The 19,776-nt window shown below is 50.8% G+C and overlaps 1 protein-coding gene across 2 annotated transcripts in view; it reads left to right on the top strand.

Moving 5' to 3' along the window:
• Positions 1-14,092: 14,092 nt before the first annotated feature.
• The window catches only part of AP2A2 (adaptor related protein complex 2 subunit alpha 2), a 72,427-nt gene continuing 66,743 nt past the window's right edge, over positions 14,093-19,776 (top strand). For both annotated transcript variants that reach the window (XM_073554353.1, XM_073554352.1), the window contains exon 1: positions 14,093-14,362. In XM_073554353.1, the coding sequence (XP_073410454.1) occupies positions 14,296-14,362 (67 nt within the window). In that variant the 5' untranslated portion in view covers positions 14,093-14,295. The remainder of the gene's footprint in view (positions 14,363-19,776) is intronic.

The raw sequence follows: 19,776 nt of genomic DNA, 5'->3' as shown, positions 1-19,776 counted from the left end.
TGGTCAGTAAGGACCACGACTTGATGTTTAGCTCCCTCCAACCAATGTCTCCACTCCTCAAATGCCCATTTCATGGCTAACAGTTCCCGATTCCCCACATCATAGTTACGTTAGGATGGGGAGAACTTTCGGGAAAAGAAAGCACAGGGATTAATTTTAGATGTTACAGGATCTTTTTGGGACAAAACAGCTCCTGCACCAATCTCAGAAGCGTCCACCTCTACCTGAAACGGGAGTGAGACATCAGGTTGACGCAAAACCGGGGCAGAAATGAACCTTCTCTTCCACTCCTGAAAGGAAGAAACAGCCTCTGGAGACCAATTCATCACATCAGCACCCTTCTTAGTCAAATCAGTCAATGGTTTGGCAACACCAGAAAAATTAGCTATAAATTTACGATAAAAATTAGCAAAACCCAAAAACTTCTGGAGGGCCTTCAAAGAAGTGGGCTGAACCCAATCATAAATGGCCTGTACCTTGGCCGGGTCCATTTCAATAGTTGACGGAGACAAAATAAATCCCAAAAATGAAATCCTCTGTACACCAAAAAGGCACTTCAATCCCTTGACATACAGGGAATTCTCCCTCAAAATCCGGAACACAGTCCGAACATGTTCCACATGAGAGTCCCAATCCTTGGAAAAGATCAAAATATCATCCAGCTAGATGATCAAAAATTTATCCACAAAATCTCGGAAAATATCATTCATGAAGCACTGGAAGACAGAAGGGGCATTAGTGAGCCCAAAAGGCATCACCAGGTACTCAAAATGTCCCTCCGGAGTATTAAATGCCGTCTTCCATTCATCCCCCTGCTTAATGCGAATAAGATTATACGCCCCTCTGAGGTCAAGCTTGGTAAACCAGCAAGCACCTTTAACTCTGGAGAATAGATGAGAAATCAGGGGTAATGGATACTGATATTTAACAGAAATTTTGTTGAGGGAACGATAGTCAATACAAGGCCTTAATGAACCATCTTTCTTGGCCACCAAAAAACCCCCAGCACCTAAGGGTGAAGAGGATGGTCTAATATGACCCTTCTCCAACGACTCCTTAATATAGGATCGCATAGCCTCATGCTCGGGTACAGATAAATTGAAAAGTCGACCCTTGGGAAATTTACACCCAGGGCTCAGCTCAATTGCACAGTCATAACTCCTATGAGGAGGCAAAGATGCAGACTCATTCTCACTAAATACATCATAAAAATCAGCCAAATAGTCAGGAACATCATGCGACTGGGGAGAGGTGGAGAAAACAGGAGCGTCACTAAGGGCACAACGACAACCCCAACTCACCACAGACACAGATTTCCAATCCAAAACTGGATTATGGATTTGCAACCAGGGAAACCCCAGAACGATGGTATCATGCAAATTATGCAACACCAAAAATCTGCAATTTTCTTGATGGTCTGGGGCGACCCGCATTACCACCTGGGTCCAAAACTGAGGTTTATTCTTTGCCAAAGGAGTAGCATCAATACCCCTCAAAGGGATAGGCGTCCGCAGAGGTGTCATAGGAAACCCACAACGTTTAGCAAAATCCAAGTCCATCAGGTTCAGAGCTGCTCCCGAATCCACAAAAGCCTTAGCGGAAAATGTGGACAGGGAGCAGATCAGAGTAATTGCCAGAAGAAACTTAGGTTGAACACCACCCACAGCAAATGTGTGTGCAAAACATTTCTCTCGTTTAGGGCAGACAGAAATCATATGAGAGGCATCTCCACAGAAAAAACACAGCTTATTACGCCTTCTGAACTCCTGACGTTGTGCCCTAGACAAAACTCCATCACATTGCATAGGTTCAGACATTTGTTCAACAGGTGGCAACACCTCTCGTACATTTTTGCGTTCACGCCAACGCCGATCAACCTGAATGGCTAATGCATAGAATCGTCAAGACCAGAGGGAACAGGAAATCCCACCATAGTATCTTTTACGGTTTCTGACAAACCCTTCCGAAAGAGAGCTGCCAAGGTACCATCATTCCAGGTAGTAAGGACCGCCCACTTTCGGAATTTTTGACAGTACAACTCTGCAGAATCCTGACCCTGGCTCAATGCCAACAGGGCCTTTTCAGCCTGATCAATAGCATTAGGTTCATCATACAACAACCCCAAGGCCTGAAAAAATGCGTTCACATCAGTCAGAATAGGATCATCAGGTTTCAAAGAAAACACCCAATCCTGGGGATCGCCCCGCAGCAAAGAGATGACAATTTTAACTTGCTGCGCGGAGCTCCCCAATGAGTTAGTCTTCAAGGCAAAAAATAATTTACAATTATTCTTAAAATTCAGAAATTTAGACCGATCCCCAAAAAACACATCAGGAGTAGGGATCTTTGGTTCAGCAGCATGTGAATGAGCAAGATAGGCGGAAATTCCCCGCACTTCAGCAGTAAGCTGCTCCACACGATCAGACAATTGCTTAATCTCCATTGAGAAAAAAATTCCTCCTACGGCCTCAGAGAAATAGAGGAAAAAATATACACAAAGAAAAAAAATTCTGACCCTTTTTTTTTTTTTTTTTTTTACAATTCTTTCCTGCTATTGAGTACCCTCGTCACAGCCGGAGAACTACAAAAGCCTAAAGAAAGAAAGGGGAAATCTAAACTGCCCCAGAGCTGACCCCAAAGCAATAGACAGCCCCCAACATGTATTTTCGGCCAATATCCATGGCCCCATCCTAGGCTTTTAATATCAGCCCACTGCTGTCTGTTAAGTCTTTGCTGGTTATTGAATATATGGGGTACCCCATGCCATTTTGTGGGGGGTGTCCCCTATATTAACCAGTAAAGGCTAAGCAAACCGCTATCAGCTGATATTAATAGCCTGGGAACCTTTAAGGATATTGTCCGGTTCCCAGAATATTAACATCAGCTCCCAGCCATCGACTTTTCCTCAGCTGCTTATGAAAATTATGGGGGACACCACGCCGCTTTTTTTTTTACTTTTATTCTTTTATTTATTAACAAGCACAGTAACTTATTATCGAATTGCTGATTGTACTGGTCCAGGAAAGCCCAGAATTATAGTACAGCAGGGATCCTGCCTACATAGAGCGTCACAAGAAAGATTCCTCCTGGGCAGACATCTGTCAGCAATTATTTCCACCTTATGACAGCAATATGGCTGACATCAAAATATCCATTAATAAGACTAATTTCACATTTGTGCCTTTTTGCGCAGCGTTTCGTGCGCACTTGAAACGCAAGCAAAACGCTTGCAAACGGATGTAAACGCAGCGATTTTTAGATGCATCAGTGTGCGCATGACAAGAAAACGCAGCGTTTATATGCGTTTTCATGCGTTTTTGCATGCGTTTGCGTTTTTATGCGCATGCGTTCTCTAGGTGTCACATTTCACAGGAGGAAAATCCTTGAAACATACTTCACCAATGGGACACCAGTGGGCGTGTGTCATAGGAATTCTATATAGACCCTGTTTACAGCTCAATTCTTCAGATTTGCTTGCTTTTTCCTTTGTCAACATGGATCTGCGCTGGAAGAGTTTTCGCTTCATCTTGGATCTGGACATCGTGCTGTCTCAGGCTTTTGCATTTGCTTGCCAGCAAGAAAGGCAGAGAGAGAGATAGCAAAGACAGCAGCAGTGGTGTTTGTGGATACATCTGATTATTGAAGTCCGGGAGAGCCGTGGAGCGTACCACACACTCTATTGCGAGCTCCAGGCAAACCAATCAAAATGTAGTGACTACATCCGGATGTCCCAAGAAAGCTTCATAGATTTGCTTGCTCGTGTTCAAGGAGCCATCCGGAGACAGGACACATAGCTCCGTTGTGCGATTCCTCCTGAGAACGGCTCCTGGTCACATTACGGTACGTAATATTTAAAAACCAATGCCTGCATAATTTTCTTTGTTCTGCCATGTACTATTCCAAAGCCTGTAGAATTATTGTTCAGCCATGTAGTGAGCAAAAGCCTGCAGAATTATTGTTATGCCATGTACTAATATTTTTTCATTTCAGTGTTTTACAAAACCCTAGACATAAATATTAATTTTTGTTCTTTCTCTGTTTGGCAGATTCCTGGCTACTGGAGAGACCCTATCATCACTCCACTTCCAGTATCGGCTTGGAATCTTCACTCACCTTGTCGGGAATAGTTGCCGACACCTGCCGGGCTTTGTGGGACGTTCTCTGTCCAGAATTTATGCCCCTGCCCACCGCGGAAAAGTGGATTGATATTGCTGAAAAATTCTGGACAGTCTGCAATTTCCCCAATTGTTTGGGAGTGATTGATGGGAAACACATAAGGATAACCAAACCTGCAAGAAGTGGATCGGAGTACTATAACTATAAAAAGTACTTTTCTACAGTACTCAGGGCCATTGCGGCTGCAGATTATCTGTTTGTTGCAGTTGACATTGGGACATTTGGCCGGGGGAATGACTCACAGGCTTTTAAGAACTCGGACATGGGCCATAGGTTGTATGGCAACCATTTAAATTTCCCCATGCCACGGCCTCTTCCCCACAATGAAGGTCCGCCACTGCCATATGTAATGATTGGGGATGAGGCCTTTCAAATGTTCCAAAATCTGCTGAAACCCTACTCCAGCCGGGACTTGGACCACACGAAAAAAATATTTAATTACAGACTGACCAGGGCATGAAGAACTGTAGAGTGTGCTTTTGGGATTCTTGTCTCCAGATGGCGCATTCTCGGCACAGCCATTAATCTTAAACTGGAAACAGTTGATCAGGTGGTAAAGGCCTGTGTGGTTCTTCACAATTTTGTTATGGCTAAAGAGCACCCTAACTTTGAACTAGATGAAACAGCTGCCAACCCATTGCCTGATTTCACTCAGCACCCTCTCAGGTCATCCGTTGAAGTTGGCCAAATGAGGGACCAATTTGCGGCCTACTTTATCTCTGATGTAGGACGTGTGGAATGGCAAGATCAAATGGTGTAAAATTGTTTTCTTGTGTGTATCTAAATAAAAAAACTGTTTTGATACCTGTACTGAGTGAACTCTGTTTTTATACACTCCAATACAATAATCACCTGCCCAGGTGTACCAATGAATTCAGGATGCTGTTTTGTGCATCATGACATTACTAGGACTCCTGAACAGATGACTCTGCATTCACAAGTTGCATGACCTTTATCATCTCTCCAGTCTGTGTTCAATAATGCAGATTGCAGCGACGGTGGAGATAATACAACTAATATTTATATCACCTGGCCTGATGTTACAAATAGTGATTTTGGGATGCACTAGCATCCTTCACTCTTTATGACACCTGACCATGTGAGTATAAATATTAGTTGTAGGATCTCCACTGTGGCTTCAGGATGCACGCAGACTGGAGAGATGATAAAGTTTATACAATCCCCAGGCCCGGTGTCATGCTGAAGTGAGGATGCCCAAAAAAAGTATCCTGACTTCAGAATGTTATCACACCTGGGCAGGTAAATACACATATGAGTGAACCTCCAGCATCTCTCCAGTCTGCGTGCAATAGATAATGCAGACTGAAGCGATGCTGCAGATGACAACTCATAGGTATAGTCACCTGGCCAGGTGTGATAAATAGTTATGATACCAGGCCAGGGTATTGTAGATATGACGTGTATTTTCTCCACCATCTCTTCAGTTTATTCACCACAGACTGAATAGATGATGTGGTTAATTACAAGGTATATCTAGAACCCCTGGCCTTGTGTCACAAAGAGTGAAATGATGATGGTGAAAACACACCATCCTCAATTCATTTTTTATGATACCTGGCAAGGTAACAATAGATATACCTTGCACTCAATACCATCCTCTATTCAGTGTGTGCAATATTAGCAGACTGAAGAGACTGGTGGGGAAAATACAAGTCATATATTTGTGTTTTTGACAACACATATCTCCAGGACTGACACAAGAAATATGTGTCAGAAATGGAGCTATGTGGTGGCAAAAACAAAAAGTGTACAGCGCAGTGTGTGTAGGCGGCAAAAGACACAATAACAAAACAGTATTAGGGGAAACCAGAATTTTACATTTATTGTAAAAAAAAAATAAAAACCAACACAGTTTTTACTGGGATCGACGTTTGGGGGAAGATGGTAAAAAATATATAAAGTGCTCTCAGTGAGAGAAACAAAATAGGAATCTTGTGGGTATACCTTTTAATGGCTAACAAATAAAAGTAAATGATGTTACAAAGCAAGCTTTCGAGACAACTTACGTCTCTTCATCAGGCTGATATGACAAAATATTTGAAGAAACCTTATTTATATACAGTTTAAGGCTGTGTGCCCACAATACGATTTTTAAGCATTTGTGCCGCGATTTTTGGCGCGAAAACGTTTAAAAAACTCGTACAGAACGCACCCCATGCATTCCTATGGCATTCCGCACATGCTGTGCTAATGCTGCGCTTTTTTCCGCGGCGGAATCGTCTCGTGAGTTCACTATAGCAACGCGAGACCAACGTCATCACAGGTCTCGCAAGGCATCGCTGGGAACGGAAGCGTCGCTGAGACTGCGCGGGACGTCGGAAGGTAAATATACCCCGATTTTTTATTTTTTTATCATTCTATCTTTTACTATTGATGCCGCATAGGCAGCCTCAATAGTAAAAAGCTGGTCACATTTGTCAAACACTATGTTTGACGAGTGTGACCAACCTGTCAATCACTTTCGAAGCGATGCTTCAAATCGCTTGGAAAGTGCTTGAATTTCGCACTCGAAAATCGTGGCAAAAACGAACATAATCGCGGTAAAATCGCGCAGAAAAAAAATGCGCGTTTTCTGGGAAGGAGTCCGGTTTTGAGTGTCCGGTTTAAAACGCTATGTGGGCACATAGCCTAAAGCACATGCTGGTGTGATACATGTACATTTCAATAAACAAACACTGAGCTAGAAGAGAGATTCCTTAATTAGGTAAAATTACATAAGTGGTGTGAAAGTTCTGTGAGATCAAAGGGCTGTTTGGAGGAAATAGCTCAGATATGGTAATGGACCATAAAACCTTCTGACAAATTGAGGCCTGTGTGAATAGAGTCAAACATTGTAATGAATTTGTGTTCCCACACCCTTCAATGCTTATGTGATTTAAAATTGCCTTTTACAATGACAACTTTCATATTGTCTATGTTGTGTCCTGGATCACAGAAATGTTTAGCCACAGGTAAATGGATTTTTTTGTCTGTAATTGTATGACGATGAGACCTCATCCTTGCTCTCAGTCTCTATCCTGTTTCTCCAACATAGAGGCCACCCACAGGACATATATTGCATAGAATTAAATACACCACATTGGAAGAGGAACATGTGAATGTCCCGGGGATCTTATAGTCCTGCTGTGTGTTGGGAATTTGAATTTTGTCTTTGGTCACTATATGAATGCAGGTTTTGCATCTTCTCCCATTGCAAGGAAGATGGTGGCACTTTGGGGGTGTGGAGAGACGAGGAACAGCTTAAAGGGGGAGGAAGGGGTTCTAGGGGAAGGGGTGACAAAAGTAGTGGGGGAAGGGAGCTCAGGGATGGAACTGGAGGCAGGGTGAGACACAGTTTGAGGTGAGGGGGAGGGACGGACAAAGTTTTTTTGCTTTTTGGGTATCCTGTGTCCTGGTGTATCCTGCCTGAACCTCCTGGAACTGTGTGACCGCCTTGACCTGGGTGACCGCCTGGAGCTGGGGGACCTTTGCTGTGTTTGTGCAAAAATTGAATGGGGGTCACCCCTCTGCTGCTGCTGCTCGGTGGTGGCGGTGGCAGTGCTGGTCCAGGCAGGAGGAGTGGTGGCGACGGTGGTGCTCCAAGCAGGAGGAGTGGTGGCGACGGTGGTGCTCCAAGCAGGAGGAGTGGTGGCGACGGTGGTGCTCCAAGCAGGAGGAGTGGTGGCGACGGTGGTGCTCCAAGCAGGAGGAGTGGAGGCGACGGTGGTGCTCCAAGCAGGAGGAGTGGAGGCGACGGTGGTGCTCCAAGCAGGAGGAGTGGAGGCGGCGGTGGTGCTCCAAGCAGGCGTGGTGGTGGCTTTGGTTGTCCAGACAGGAGCAGTGATTGCCATGGTGGTGGCGGTGGAGTGTCCAGCAGCACTCGGCCTTGGGGTGGTGTACAGGTGTCCGGCTTGGCTTGGAATGCAGGTGGCCGTGCAGTGGTATGCAGCAGAAGTCGGTAGTGAGGTGATGCGAGTCAGTGGTGGCACAGTTGGAAATGACACCACTGACAGCTGCATGTACTGACTCTGCTGCATAGCCTGCATGAAAGCAGTGTTGCAGGCCTGCATCACATTCAGCTGGAGATCTGGACTAGAGTGTTCCGCCATGCCCCGTTCAATTTGGTGGAAAAAATGGTGCGCTGGTCTGTTGAGGTCGGCTTCCAGATGGTCAAGGCGACGGTCGACAGCCTGGAAGCGGTTTTCCATGAGGGCAAAACCGCTTTCCAGTCTGTCTGACAGCGCCTTGAGGCCATTCTGAAAGACCGAGCTTAAGTGAAGGAACTCGGGCATGACATTCCTCTCCGAGGCCCTCTGCCACTGGCGGGAAGTGCCTGCAAAACCAGTGGCAGAGACCTGGGACAGGGGAACACCTGACATACCAGCTTCCTGGTCTCCAGCTGTCTGTGTTGCCAACCTGCAAGCTGCTTCCTGGCTGTCGGATGGCTGGGACGGGTCCAAGGTCGTTTGATGAAGGACCACTCCAGGGACAGGTTGCAGGGTGCTGCTCCAGGTGCTGTGAAAAGAAAAGAAAAACATTACTATCATGCATTTACGATAGTTAAAGCGCCAACTCCTGTGGAATAGAAAATCACAGAGTGAAAAACAATACAATACAACAAAATACTTATGCTCTGGTGGCAAGGACCAGTCTTAGGAACGCCAATGCCCGATGGTAGCAGTATTTAGTTCTGGTCATTGCTGCAGTACCACTGTGACCCTGGCCCTCCTGACGGACATCCCTGTCGAAGCGGTCCTTCATCAAGCGCCAACGGGTTCTGACTTTGTTCACTGTGGGAAAAAAAAATAAAAAAAAGTTAGACATTGCACTGTAGGCCAGGATAACACAAATGTGTGTGATACTAGAAACTCGCAGGAGTTACTAGCATCACACACAGTTGTGTGATCCCGGACAAGGTCACTGCCGCATCACACAGCATTGAAATACTTACGAAAATCCTTGCGGACCCAGGGAGAGGGGTTGTCCCAGTCATCCAACATCGCTGCGGCCACTTCATTCCAGAGCCGCTGTGTCACCACGTTATCCGTGTGCTGCGGATCACGGCTGTCCCACAACGGGACTCGCTCCTGGACTAAGTTGTTGAGGGCGTCGTTGTCCAGAGCTCCAAATTGCTCCAGATGATTCTCTCTTGAGGCTGTAGAGTAGTGGACTGTCAGTGCCAACACCTTTTATCTACCCTACCCCTCAAACAATGTTTCTTTGTTTAGGGGGTGGATTAAACCAGTGTCTAAACATGTTTACTCTTACAATGCCTGCGTTCCCATAGACTGCAATGTGTTATTTTGGCACATTCCGTGCGCAAGCGATCGCATGCATTTTTTTAACGACGTTGGGCGGACCAAAAAAATGCAACATGTTGCGTCTAGCGCATCTAGGCACATTCCTGGAAAAAGCGCATGCGCACGATAATGCAGACGAACGCGTGCAAGACCATGCGCCCGCCATGGTAAACATAGGGGCGCATGGCGCATGGGATGCGCTAAAAAACGCTAATGTGAAACCAGCCTTAAGACATCACTAAACGTGAGTAATGGTAAACAGACACCATGGGATGGCAGTCTGAGCGCCCAATACTTACAGTTTGGAGCCACTGTAGACTTTCTGTCACGATGACCCATCCTGTGTGACGTGACCCGCAGGCCGGTAACTGAAACTACAAGACGCAGCACGTGATACTGTCCTGTGTGACACGGCCAGCACTACAACAACAAGACACAGGGAAAGGGGAAACAGTTACAACGGTGGGCCCTGCGATAGGGGAAGAGGACATGGAGACCTCCTGCACTCCCCTGAGTCAGTGTCCCTAACTCTCCTAACGTTCCCTATGCCGATTCCGCACCGGGCGCCGATCAGGAACCTGTCGCCCTAGCACACCCTACACCTATCCCTTGCTAGGGAGCTGGGTGGCGCAGGCAGTGGCCCCACCGCTGTACTAATACACACTAAGGAAAAGCACAAACAGGGAAACACCACTTAGCTTTACTCTGCTGCACTTACTCCTGGCAACAGAGTCCACCACCAGAATGCAGCTCTCCTCCTGAATAGCTGCCACCAAGCTCTGTCAGAGCGACAAGGAAATCCCCTCTGACTCCTTCCACACCAGGGCTAAGACAGTGCTGCAAGGAACGCTCTCCAGCTCCTTCCTCCACCAAGGATGGTTGAAATGAACACTATCACCAACACTGATTGCAACACCTGTGACTCTTTTATAGCAGAACCAGAGCAATCACACCTGCATTATAATCATGTCCTCTAACTAAAGAAACCAGAGTGCAATGACGCTCACCACCACTGTGGGCAAATTTAGAACAAAAGACACCACACTGCAATAATCCTAATGGCCACCGGGGGCAAAAACCAAACTTAAGCACAGCTTAAGAAAAAAAAAGGTTACCTGTGCTTTTTATCAGTCCTGATCCAGCATGGATCATGACAGTACCCTCCCCTTAATGAGGGGCCTCTGGACCCTCAAGACCACTCTTCATCAGGGAACCACCCACAGCGGAGACACCCAGATCCAGAGTTCACGCCAGCAACTACCTGCACGTCAGGTTGATGAGAAATGAGCCCGCTGGAAATGGCAACGTATGTTCTGGAGGCACCACACATCTCCCAAGCGCTGACCTGGGGAACGAGTTGTGTATGTGTATGTTTGGTATGAGCTGGTAACACTCCACAACACACTTCCACTGGATGTTTTTTGGTGGCCACCCACACATGCTCGTTCACACACAGGTCCAGACCTGAACGTTTATTGCCACTCGTTCGTTTGTCACCATTTGGAGAACTCTTTCTGGGATTGACAACAGAGGCGTCCCCCTGTGTCACCACACTCACACCCCCGCACTTCACCAAGGGGTACACCACCCTCCAAGCCCTTCCACCACGAGGCCTGCGCCTCCCAGGGTTGGCCAATGGCGAGGGTTGAGACTTGCCCCTACTCTCCTGCAGCACATCTGCTGCTCTCACTGGAGAGGAAGGGGTCCGTTGAGGAGAGACGGCAGAGACAGTAGTTCCTAGGCAGCAGCCCTCACACGACTGCCCCCAGCTGACCACTTCCCTCGCCCGCCAATCTATTACTGGGTTGTGTCTTTTCAGCCAAGGGAGGCCTAAAACAATAGGTACTGGCATTCCCTCCAAGACGTAGCACGACAAAGACTCCTCATGATGTCCTATACGTAGATGGATATTCTCTACGACTTGGGTCAAGCTCCCCTGGCTCAGTGGAACCGAGTTTATGGCCTGGACGCTAATAGGTTGGGCCAGCGTCCTACACCTCAGACCATGAGTCTGGACAAAGCGAGCATGCACCAGACTGACTCCTGCTCCGCTGTCCACAAGCACCGGTATCACCTCCGGTACCCCGCCAGCCAAGACCTCTGCTGACATGGTCCCTTGGGAGGGCAAAATGGAGGAAATGTATACTCCCTGGTCGCCTCTCTCCAAGTGACCAGGGGAATGCGGCTCCTCAGATGGCCCAGATAATTTGGCGTGCAATGGGCAAGCTTTCAGGCCATGACCAGTCTGCCCACAGTACAAACATGCCGACACCACTCCCCGAACCGTAGGCAGCTCCGAATACAAACAAGCTCCTCCTACTTGCATAGGTTCGTCTGGTTATTTGGCATGCATCGGGCAGGCTCTCATAAAATGGCCAGGCTTCCCACAGGAAAAGCATACCCCACCAAGACGAGCCGCAGACACCGCCTTTTTTGTATCAACAACACCGGGCTGTCTGGGTTCCTCCATCCGCACTGGTGGGTCCTCCTCCCTAGCGAGGACATCAGGGGGCACTTTTTGTATATGTCTATCCCTGAGGCGTCTATCCACCCGGATGGCAAGGGACATGGTGGCCTCCAGCGACCTGGGGGCGGCGTACTGCACCAGAGTATCCTGCAACTTTGGAGACAAACCCTGCACAAATTGACTCCTAAGTGCAGGGTCATTCCACTGAGTGTTAGTGGCCCACCTCCTAAACTCTGAGCAGTACTCCTCAGCAACCCGGACTCCCTGCTTACACCTACGGAGTCGGGATTCCGCCAGGGTGACGCCATCAGGATCCCCATACACAAGCGCCAAAGCCGCAAAAAACTCGTCCACGGACACAAATGATGGTGAATCGTCCGGTAGGGAGAAAGCCCAGGATTGGGGATCCCCTTTAAGAAGGGACATAATGATTCCAACCCGTTGCTCTTCACTCCCTGATGAACGAGGGCGCAGCCTGAAGTACAATTTGCAGGCTTGTTGAAACACCAAGAATTGATCTCTTCCTCCAGAAAATCTGTCAGGGAGGGATATCTTGGGTTCTGGCTGAGCCTGTCTCTGAACCAAGCCCCCAAAGCCCACCAACTGCTGCAGTTGCTGCACCAACCCACCGCGCAGCCCCCTAATCTCCTCAGTAAGGGTCTGCAGCATTTGGGCAAAGGTCTGAACTGGGTCCATGGCTCAGCAGAAAAAAAAAAAGTTGTCGCTTGGTGATAATGTCACAATGACCCGTCCTGTGTGATGCGACCCGCAGGCCGGTAACTGAAACTACAAGACACGGCACGTGATACTGTCCTGTGTGACACGGCCAGCCGGCCGGTACTACAACAACACGACACGGGGAAAGGGGAAACAGTTACAACGGTGGGCCCTGCGATAGGGAAAGGGGACATGGAGACCTCCTGCACTCCCTTGAGTCAGTGTCCCTAACGCTCCTAACGCTCCCTATGTCGGTTCCACACCGGGCGCCTTTCAGGAACCTGTCGCCCTAGCACACCCTACAGCTATCCCTTGCTAGGGAGCTGGGTGGCGCAGGCACTGGCCCCACCGCTGTACTAATACACACTAAAGAAAAGCACAAACAGGGAAACACCACTTAGCATTACTCTGTTGCACTTGCCCCTGGCAACAGAGTCCACCACCAGAATGCAGCTCTCCTCCTGAATCGCTACCACCAAGCTCTGTCAGAGCGACAAGGAAATCCCCTCTGACTCCTTCCACACCAGGGCTAAGACAGTGCTGCAAGGAACGCTCTCCAGCTCCTTCCTCCACCAGGGATGGTTGAAATGAACACTATCACCAACACTGATTGCAACACCTGTGACTCTTTTATAGCAGAGCCAGCAATCACACCTGCATTGTAATCATGTGCACTAACTAAAGAAACCAGAGTGCAATGACGCTCACCACCACCGGGGGCAAATTTAGAACAAAATACACCACACTGCAATAATCCTAATGGCCACCGGGGGCAAAAACCAAACTTAAGCACAGCTTAAGGAAAAAAAAGGTTACCTGTGCTTTTTATCAGTCCTGGTCCAGCATGGATCATGACACTTTCATGACAAACCTGACAACCCCTTTAACAAAAGTGAGAATTCAGCCAGTCATGAAGGATAAAAGCCCCTCTGCCCCAGGTGTGTACCCAGGAGAGCTACAAGCGCACCCCGATGGATTCCTGGTTACAGGGAGTCTGTCACCCCCCAACAATGCCAATAAAAATCACTATTCATATCTGGGACACAGCCCCCTATAAAATCATGCGTAATATCTGCAAGATAAATCTAGGTGTATTTAGTATGCAAATGAGAGCTCTTTGACCACTCCCAGTGTGCACCAGCTCCCTGATTTGCATATTAAATAAGAGATGCTTCGGCAAACATTGTCAAACTGTATTTTCCTGGTGCGATTTCTATATAAATGTCAAAGGTGGACCATCCCTTGAAGGGTTACCCCAGTAACGGTACCATGCCCGCGCACCCGCCGCGGACACCCGCACCTGACTGGAGCCACAGCCGGCAGAATCACATGCACATATGTAAATGTTCGAAGATTCGTCCAATCACGTGACGTCCACAACAGAACCACGCCCCCTCTATATAAGCCGAGGAGGCGGTGCTGTGACCGCGCTTCCTGTGACATCCCTCCGGCGCGATCTATGCGGATCAGTGCGCGGTCCCGTCTCCTGCTCTCAGTGTGAGGTGTAGACGGGGGCGCGCCGGGCCGGAGGAGACGCATCAGTCATAACCCGGTCACGTTACAGCACGGCGCACCGGCCCGGGGCTCCTCCGCTGCTTGTTGGATCCGGGCGTTGCCCCCTTCTCTCTGGGGAAGATGCCTGCCGTGTCCAAGGGAGATGGGATGCGGGGCCTGGCCGTGTTTATCTCAGATATCAGGAACTGTAAGTATTCGGCAGCATACAGAGGAGACATCATTACCTAGCGGGGACCGTTACTGGCGCTGATGCCGGCAGGGGGCGCTCTGCTGATGGTGCTGTATGTACGGCTGGTGTTGGGAATTAGGGGGCACTTATAGTGTAATATCTAGGCCGTTTTATCCAGTGTGACCCCCCCAAGAAGGGGCTGGACTGTGCAGTGTGACCCCCCCCCCAAAAGAGGGCCGGACTGTGCAGTGTGTGACCTCCCCCCCCCCCCCCCAAGAAGAGGGCCGGACTGTGCAGTGTGTGACCTCCCCCCCCAAGAAGAGGGCCGGACTGTGCAGTGTGTGACCTCCCCCCCCCAAGAAGAGGGCCGGACTGTGCAGTGTGTGACCTCCCCCCCCCCCCCCCCAAGAAGAGGGCCGGACTGTGCAGTGTGTGACCTCCCCCCCCCCCCCCAAGAAGAGGGCCGGACTGTGCAGTGTGTGACCTCCCCCCCCCCCCCCAAGAAGAGGGCCGGACTGTGCAGTGTGTGACCTCCCCCCCCCCCCCCAAGAAGAGGGCCGGACTGTGCAGTGTGTGACCTCCCCCCCCCCCCCCAAGAAGAGGGCCGGACTGTGCAGTGTGTGACCTCCCCCCCCCCCCCCAAGAAGAGGGCCGGACTGTGCAGTGTGTGACCTCCCCCCCCCCCCCCCCCCAAGAAGAGGGCCGGACTGTGCAGTGTGTGACCTCCCCCCCCCAAGAAGAGGGCCGGACTGTGCAGTGTGTGACCTCCCCCCCCCCCCAAGAAGAGGGCCGGACTGTGCAGTGTGTGACCTCCCCCCCCAAGAAGAGGGCCGGGCTGTGCGGTGTGCGTGTGACCTCCCCCCCCCCCCCCCCCCCTAAGAAGAGGGCCGGGCTGTGCGGTGTGCGTGTGACCCCCCCAAGAAGAGGGCCGGGCTGTGCGGTGTGCGTGTGACCCCCCCCCCCCCAAGAAGAGGGCCGGGCTGTGCGGTGTGCGTGTGACCCCCACCCCACCCCCCCCAAGAAGAGGGCCGGGCTGTGCGGTGTGCGTGTGACCCCCACCCCCCCCCCCCCCCCCAAGAAGAGGGCCGGGCTGTGCGGTGTGCGTGTGACCCCCACCCCACCCCCCCCCCAAGAAGAGGGCCGGGCTGTGCGGTGTGCGTGTGACCCCCACCCCACCCCACCCAAGAAGAGGGCCGGGCTGTGCAGTGTGTGACTGCCAGAGGAGTGGTAGGGCTGTGCAGTGCAGTGTGTGACCTAGGAGAAGGGCTAGGTTGTGCAGTGTGTGACCCAGGAGGAGGGCTATGCAGTGTGTGACTGCTGGAGGAGGAGCAGGGCTGTGAAGTGCAGTGTGTGGTCCCTGGAGGTGGGCAGCGCAGTGTGTGGTCCCTGGAGGTGGGCAGCGCAGTGTGTGGTCCCTGGAGGTGGGCAGCGCAGTGTGTGGGCAGCGCATTGCAGTGTGTGGTCCCTGGAGGTGGGCAGCGCATTGCAGTGTGTGGTCCCTGGAGGTGGGCAGCGCATTGCAGTGTGTGGTCCGTGGAGGTGGGCAGCGCATTGCAGTGTGTGGTCCCTGGAGGTGGGCAGCGCATTGCAGTTTGTGGTCCCTGGAGGTGGGCAGTGCAGTGTGTGGTCCCTGGAGGTGGGCAGCGCAGTGCAGTGTGTGGTCCCTGGAGGTGGGCAGCGCAGTGCAGTGTGTGGTCCCTGGAGGAGGGCAGCGCAGTGCAGTGTGTGGTCCCTGGAGGAGGTGCAGTGTGTGATCCCTGGAGGTGGGCAGGGCAGTGCAGTGTGTGATCCCTGAAGGTGGGCCGGGCTGTACAGTGTGTGACCCCCTTCCCCCAAGAAAAGGGCCGGGCTGTGTAGTGCAGTGTGAGCCCTCCAGAGAAGGGCCTGGCAGTTCAGTGTGGCTTCCCCGGAGGAGGGCCGGTCTGTGCAGTGCAGTGTGGGAGCCCACGGAGGAGGGCAGGGCTATGCAGTGCAGTGTGTGACTCAGGAGGAAGGTCGGGCAGTGTATGACCCCAGAGGAGGGCAAGGCAGTGCAGTATTTGAGCCAGGAGGAGGGCTGTGCAGTGTGTGACTGATGGAGGAGGGGCAAGGCTGTGCGGTGTTTGACCCCTGTAGGAGGGCTGTGCAGTGTGTGACTGTCGGAGGAGGGGCATGGCTGAGCAGTGCAGTGTTTGACCCCTGTAGGAGGGCTTTGCATTGTGTGACTGCCGGAGGAGGGGCATGGCTGAGCAGTGCAGTGTTTGACTGCTGTAGGAGGGATTTGCATTGTGTGACTTCCGGAGGAGGGGCATGGCTGAGCAGTGCAGTGTTTGACCCCTGTAGGAGGGCTTTGCATTGTGTGACTGCCGGAGGAGGGGCATGGCTGAGCAGTGCAGTGTTTGACCCCTGTAGGAGGGATTTGCATTGTGTGACTTCCGGAGGAGGGGCATGGCTGAGCAGTGCAGTGTTTGACCCCTGTAGGAGGGCTGTGCAGTGTGTGACTGCCGGGGGAGTGGCAGGGCTGTGCAGTACAATGTGACCCCTGGAGGTGGACTGTGCAGTGCAGTGTGTGACCTAGGAGAAGGGCTAGGTTGTGCAGTGTGTGACCCAGGAGGAGGGCTATGCAGTGTGTGACTGCTGGAGGAGCAGGGCTGTGAAGTGCAGTGTGTGACTGCTGGAGGAGCAGGGCTGTGAAGTGCAGTGTGTGAGATCCCTGGAGGTGGGCTGGGCAGTGCAGTGTGTGAGATCCCTGGAGGTGGGCTGGGCAGTGCAGTGTGTGAGATCCCTGGAGGTGGGCTGGGCAGTGCAGTGTGTGAGATCCCTGGAGGTGGGCTGGGCAGTGCAGTGTGTGAGATCCCTGGAGGTGGGCTGGGCAGTGCAGTGTGTGAGATCCCTGGAGGTGGGCTGGGCAGTGCACTGTGTGAGATCCCTGGAGGTGGGCTGGGCAGTGCACTGTGTGAGATCCCTGGAGGTGGGCTGGGCAGTGCACTGTGTGAGATCCCTGGAGGTGGGCTGGGCAGTGCACTGTGTGAGATCCCTGGAGGTGGGCTGGGCAGTGCACTGTGTGAGATCCCTGGAGGTGGGCTGGGCAGTGCACTGTGTGAGATCCCTGGAGGTGGGCTGGGCAGTGCACTGTGAGAGGTCCCTGGAGGTGGGCCGGGCAGTGTGACTGCCAGAGGAGAGGCAGGGCTGTGCAGTGTGTGACCCCTGGAGGAGGGCATTGCAGTGTGTGACTGCTGGAGGAGGGGCAGGGCAAGTGCAGTGTGTGACCCAGGAGGAGGGCTAAGTTGTGCAGTGCAATTGTGTTGCGCAGGAGGGCTGTGCAGTGTGTGGCCGAGGAGGAGGGCTGTGCAGTGCACTTCAGTGTGTGGCCCAGGAGGAGATGGGGCCGGGTTGTGCAGTGTGATCCCTGCCGTGTTATGGAAAATGGGGGATGTAGGTGCCATAATGTGGTGATTGTGCAGATATTTCTGTTGTCAGTATTGGGGAGCACTGTGTCCACAAGCTAAGGGCTCATACTTGCCTGCAAGAGACTCGCACGATTCTTGTCTGAGTCTCTCGCGTGAAAACCTGGCACTGCTGCCAGCACTGGAACCGGAGCGTGCGGCTGCATAGAAATACATGTAGCTGTACGCGCCGGTTCGAGTGCCGGCGGCAGAGCCACGTTATCATGCGAGTCTCTCGCAGGTGAGTATGAGTCCTAAAACTGATCCTTGGCTTTTATTTTCTGATCTATTCTTTGGTATAGCTTTTATTTGCACACTTTTTGTATGCACAGATTTATTGCACGTGAGGTATTGGTAAAAGATGAGATTAGCAACATTGAGGCCGATTTTTATGATCCGTAGTGTGTGATCGCGCTCGCATCCACCGCCAGATGTGTATGATACCGTAGATGGGTCCCTATGTGATGTGCAGGCCGTGATTGTGAATAACACCGGAACGTACATGAATTAGCAGTGGATGATCCCAACAGCCATAGATCGTGGAGAACATCCTGCCCAGCTCTGTCCTTCTACTCCGCCTCATGTGCTTCAGCCATCTATCTCTTGCATCGGTCACTGGGGGAGTGGTGTGGCAGCCTGTGTGGGCGATACTCCACGGTGGTGGGCGTCCCTCTTACCTGAAGTCCTAACTGCCCGACCTGTATGCTGATAACGATATGGAGAAAAGTATCTTCTTAATCACAGAATTCCAGTTTTTTATTTAGTCCTGTTCCCCCCCCCCCGGTATATAACATCCAGCCCCATTTCCCCCCGGTGTGTAACCTCCGGCCCCCGCCTTGCTGTCTGTCTCTACTAACGTGACAGAATGGCCGGTGGTGCAGAGCTCTCAGATGACAGCACGGTCCTGTAATAGGAGCCACTGGGGTAACAAATCCTTTCAGGACATTTCTTCCCTTCTAAGTCGTCTTCCATCACCTGTGAGTGACATTGAGAAGCGGAAGGAACCACAGCAACTCGGCCACGAAGTGGAGACCACATAACGTTACACAGTGGGGGGCCGAGTGCTGTGGAGCAGAAGGCAGAAGTCACCACTGCTCTGCTGCATCCATTACTGCAGAATCCAAACCTCCTTTGGACATTTTGGTCAATTATAGCTTCCATCTTGGTGAGAACTGTTTGGGGTGGCTCTCTTTTTTTTGTTCCAGTGAGACTGCCCAGTGCACAAAGCAAGGTCCGTAAAGGCATAATTGGGGGTGTTTGGTGCAGGAGATCTTGACCAGCCGCACAGACCTCGGACCTCATCCTCATCCAACATCTTTGGGGATGACCTAGAATGAAGATTAAAAGCCAGGTGCTCCCATCCAATGTCTGTATCTGACCTCACAAATACTTTACTGAATGAATGGGCAAAAAAATCCCAGATGCCTCCAAAATCTCATAGAAAGTCTTCCAAGAAGAGCGGGAGCTCTTATAGCTGCAAAGTATTGGGTGATGCCTATGGATTTAGAGTGGCATGTTGTCAGTAACTAAATACTTTTATCCAAATAGTGCATGTAGTAATGCCGCACTTTATCAAAGAGATGAAAATTTGGTCTACCCAGCTCCTGAAACAGCTCTAAGATGAGGACAAGTCAAGGACTTGTGATCGTGTTTGATTGGAGATCGCCATCGTATTCATAGATCTATGGTTGGAGTTGATAGTTTATTCTTGTGCAGTTTTTAGCGCTGTTAGGCACATGACCTTTGGCTATAAAGTGAGAATATCTTCCTTTGCTTTCTTGCATAAATCCAACAAACCACTTTGACCCGCACAGAAACATTGGGTTATTTTGACAGCTGTTATCATGCACCCCATCATATGCTAATTAGCAGGGCTGGTGCATTAGATACTTGGAAAGCGGCCATCCATGTTAGATCAGACATACAGGGTGGACTGCCATGTGAGCAGCCTCATCTTACCTCAGTACCCCTGGTATCTCCAGTATTAGATTAGGTAGACAGGGTGGA

Source organism: Dendrobates tinctorius, unplaced genomic scaffold (genome assembly GCF_039654945.1).
Source record: "Dendrobates tinctorius isolate UK_male_01 unplaced genomic scaffold, ASM3965494v1 ptg000211l, whole genome shotgun sequence".
Lineage (NCBI taxonomy): Eukaryota > Metazoa > Chordata > Amphibia > Anura > Dendrobatidae > Dendrobates > Dendrobates tinctorius.
Note: the sequence above shows the minus strand (reverse complement) of the source record. Positions and strands in the feature narration are given on the sequence as shown.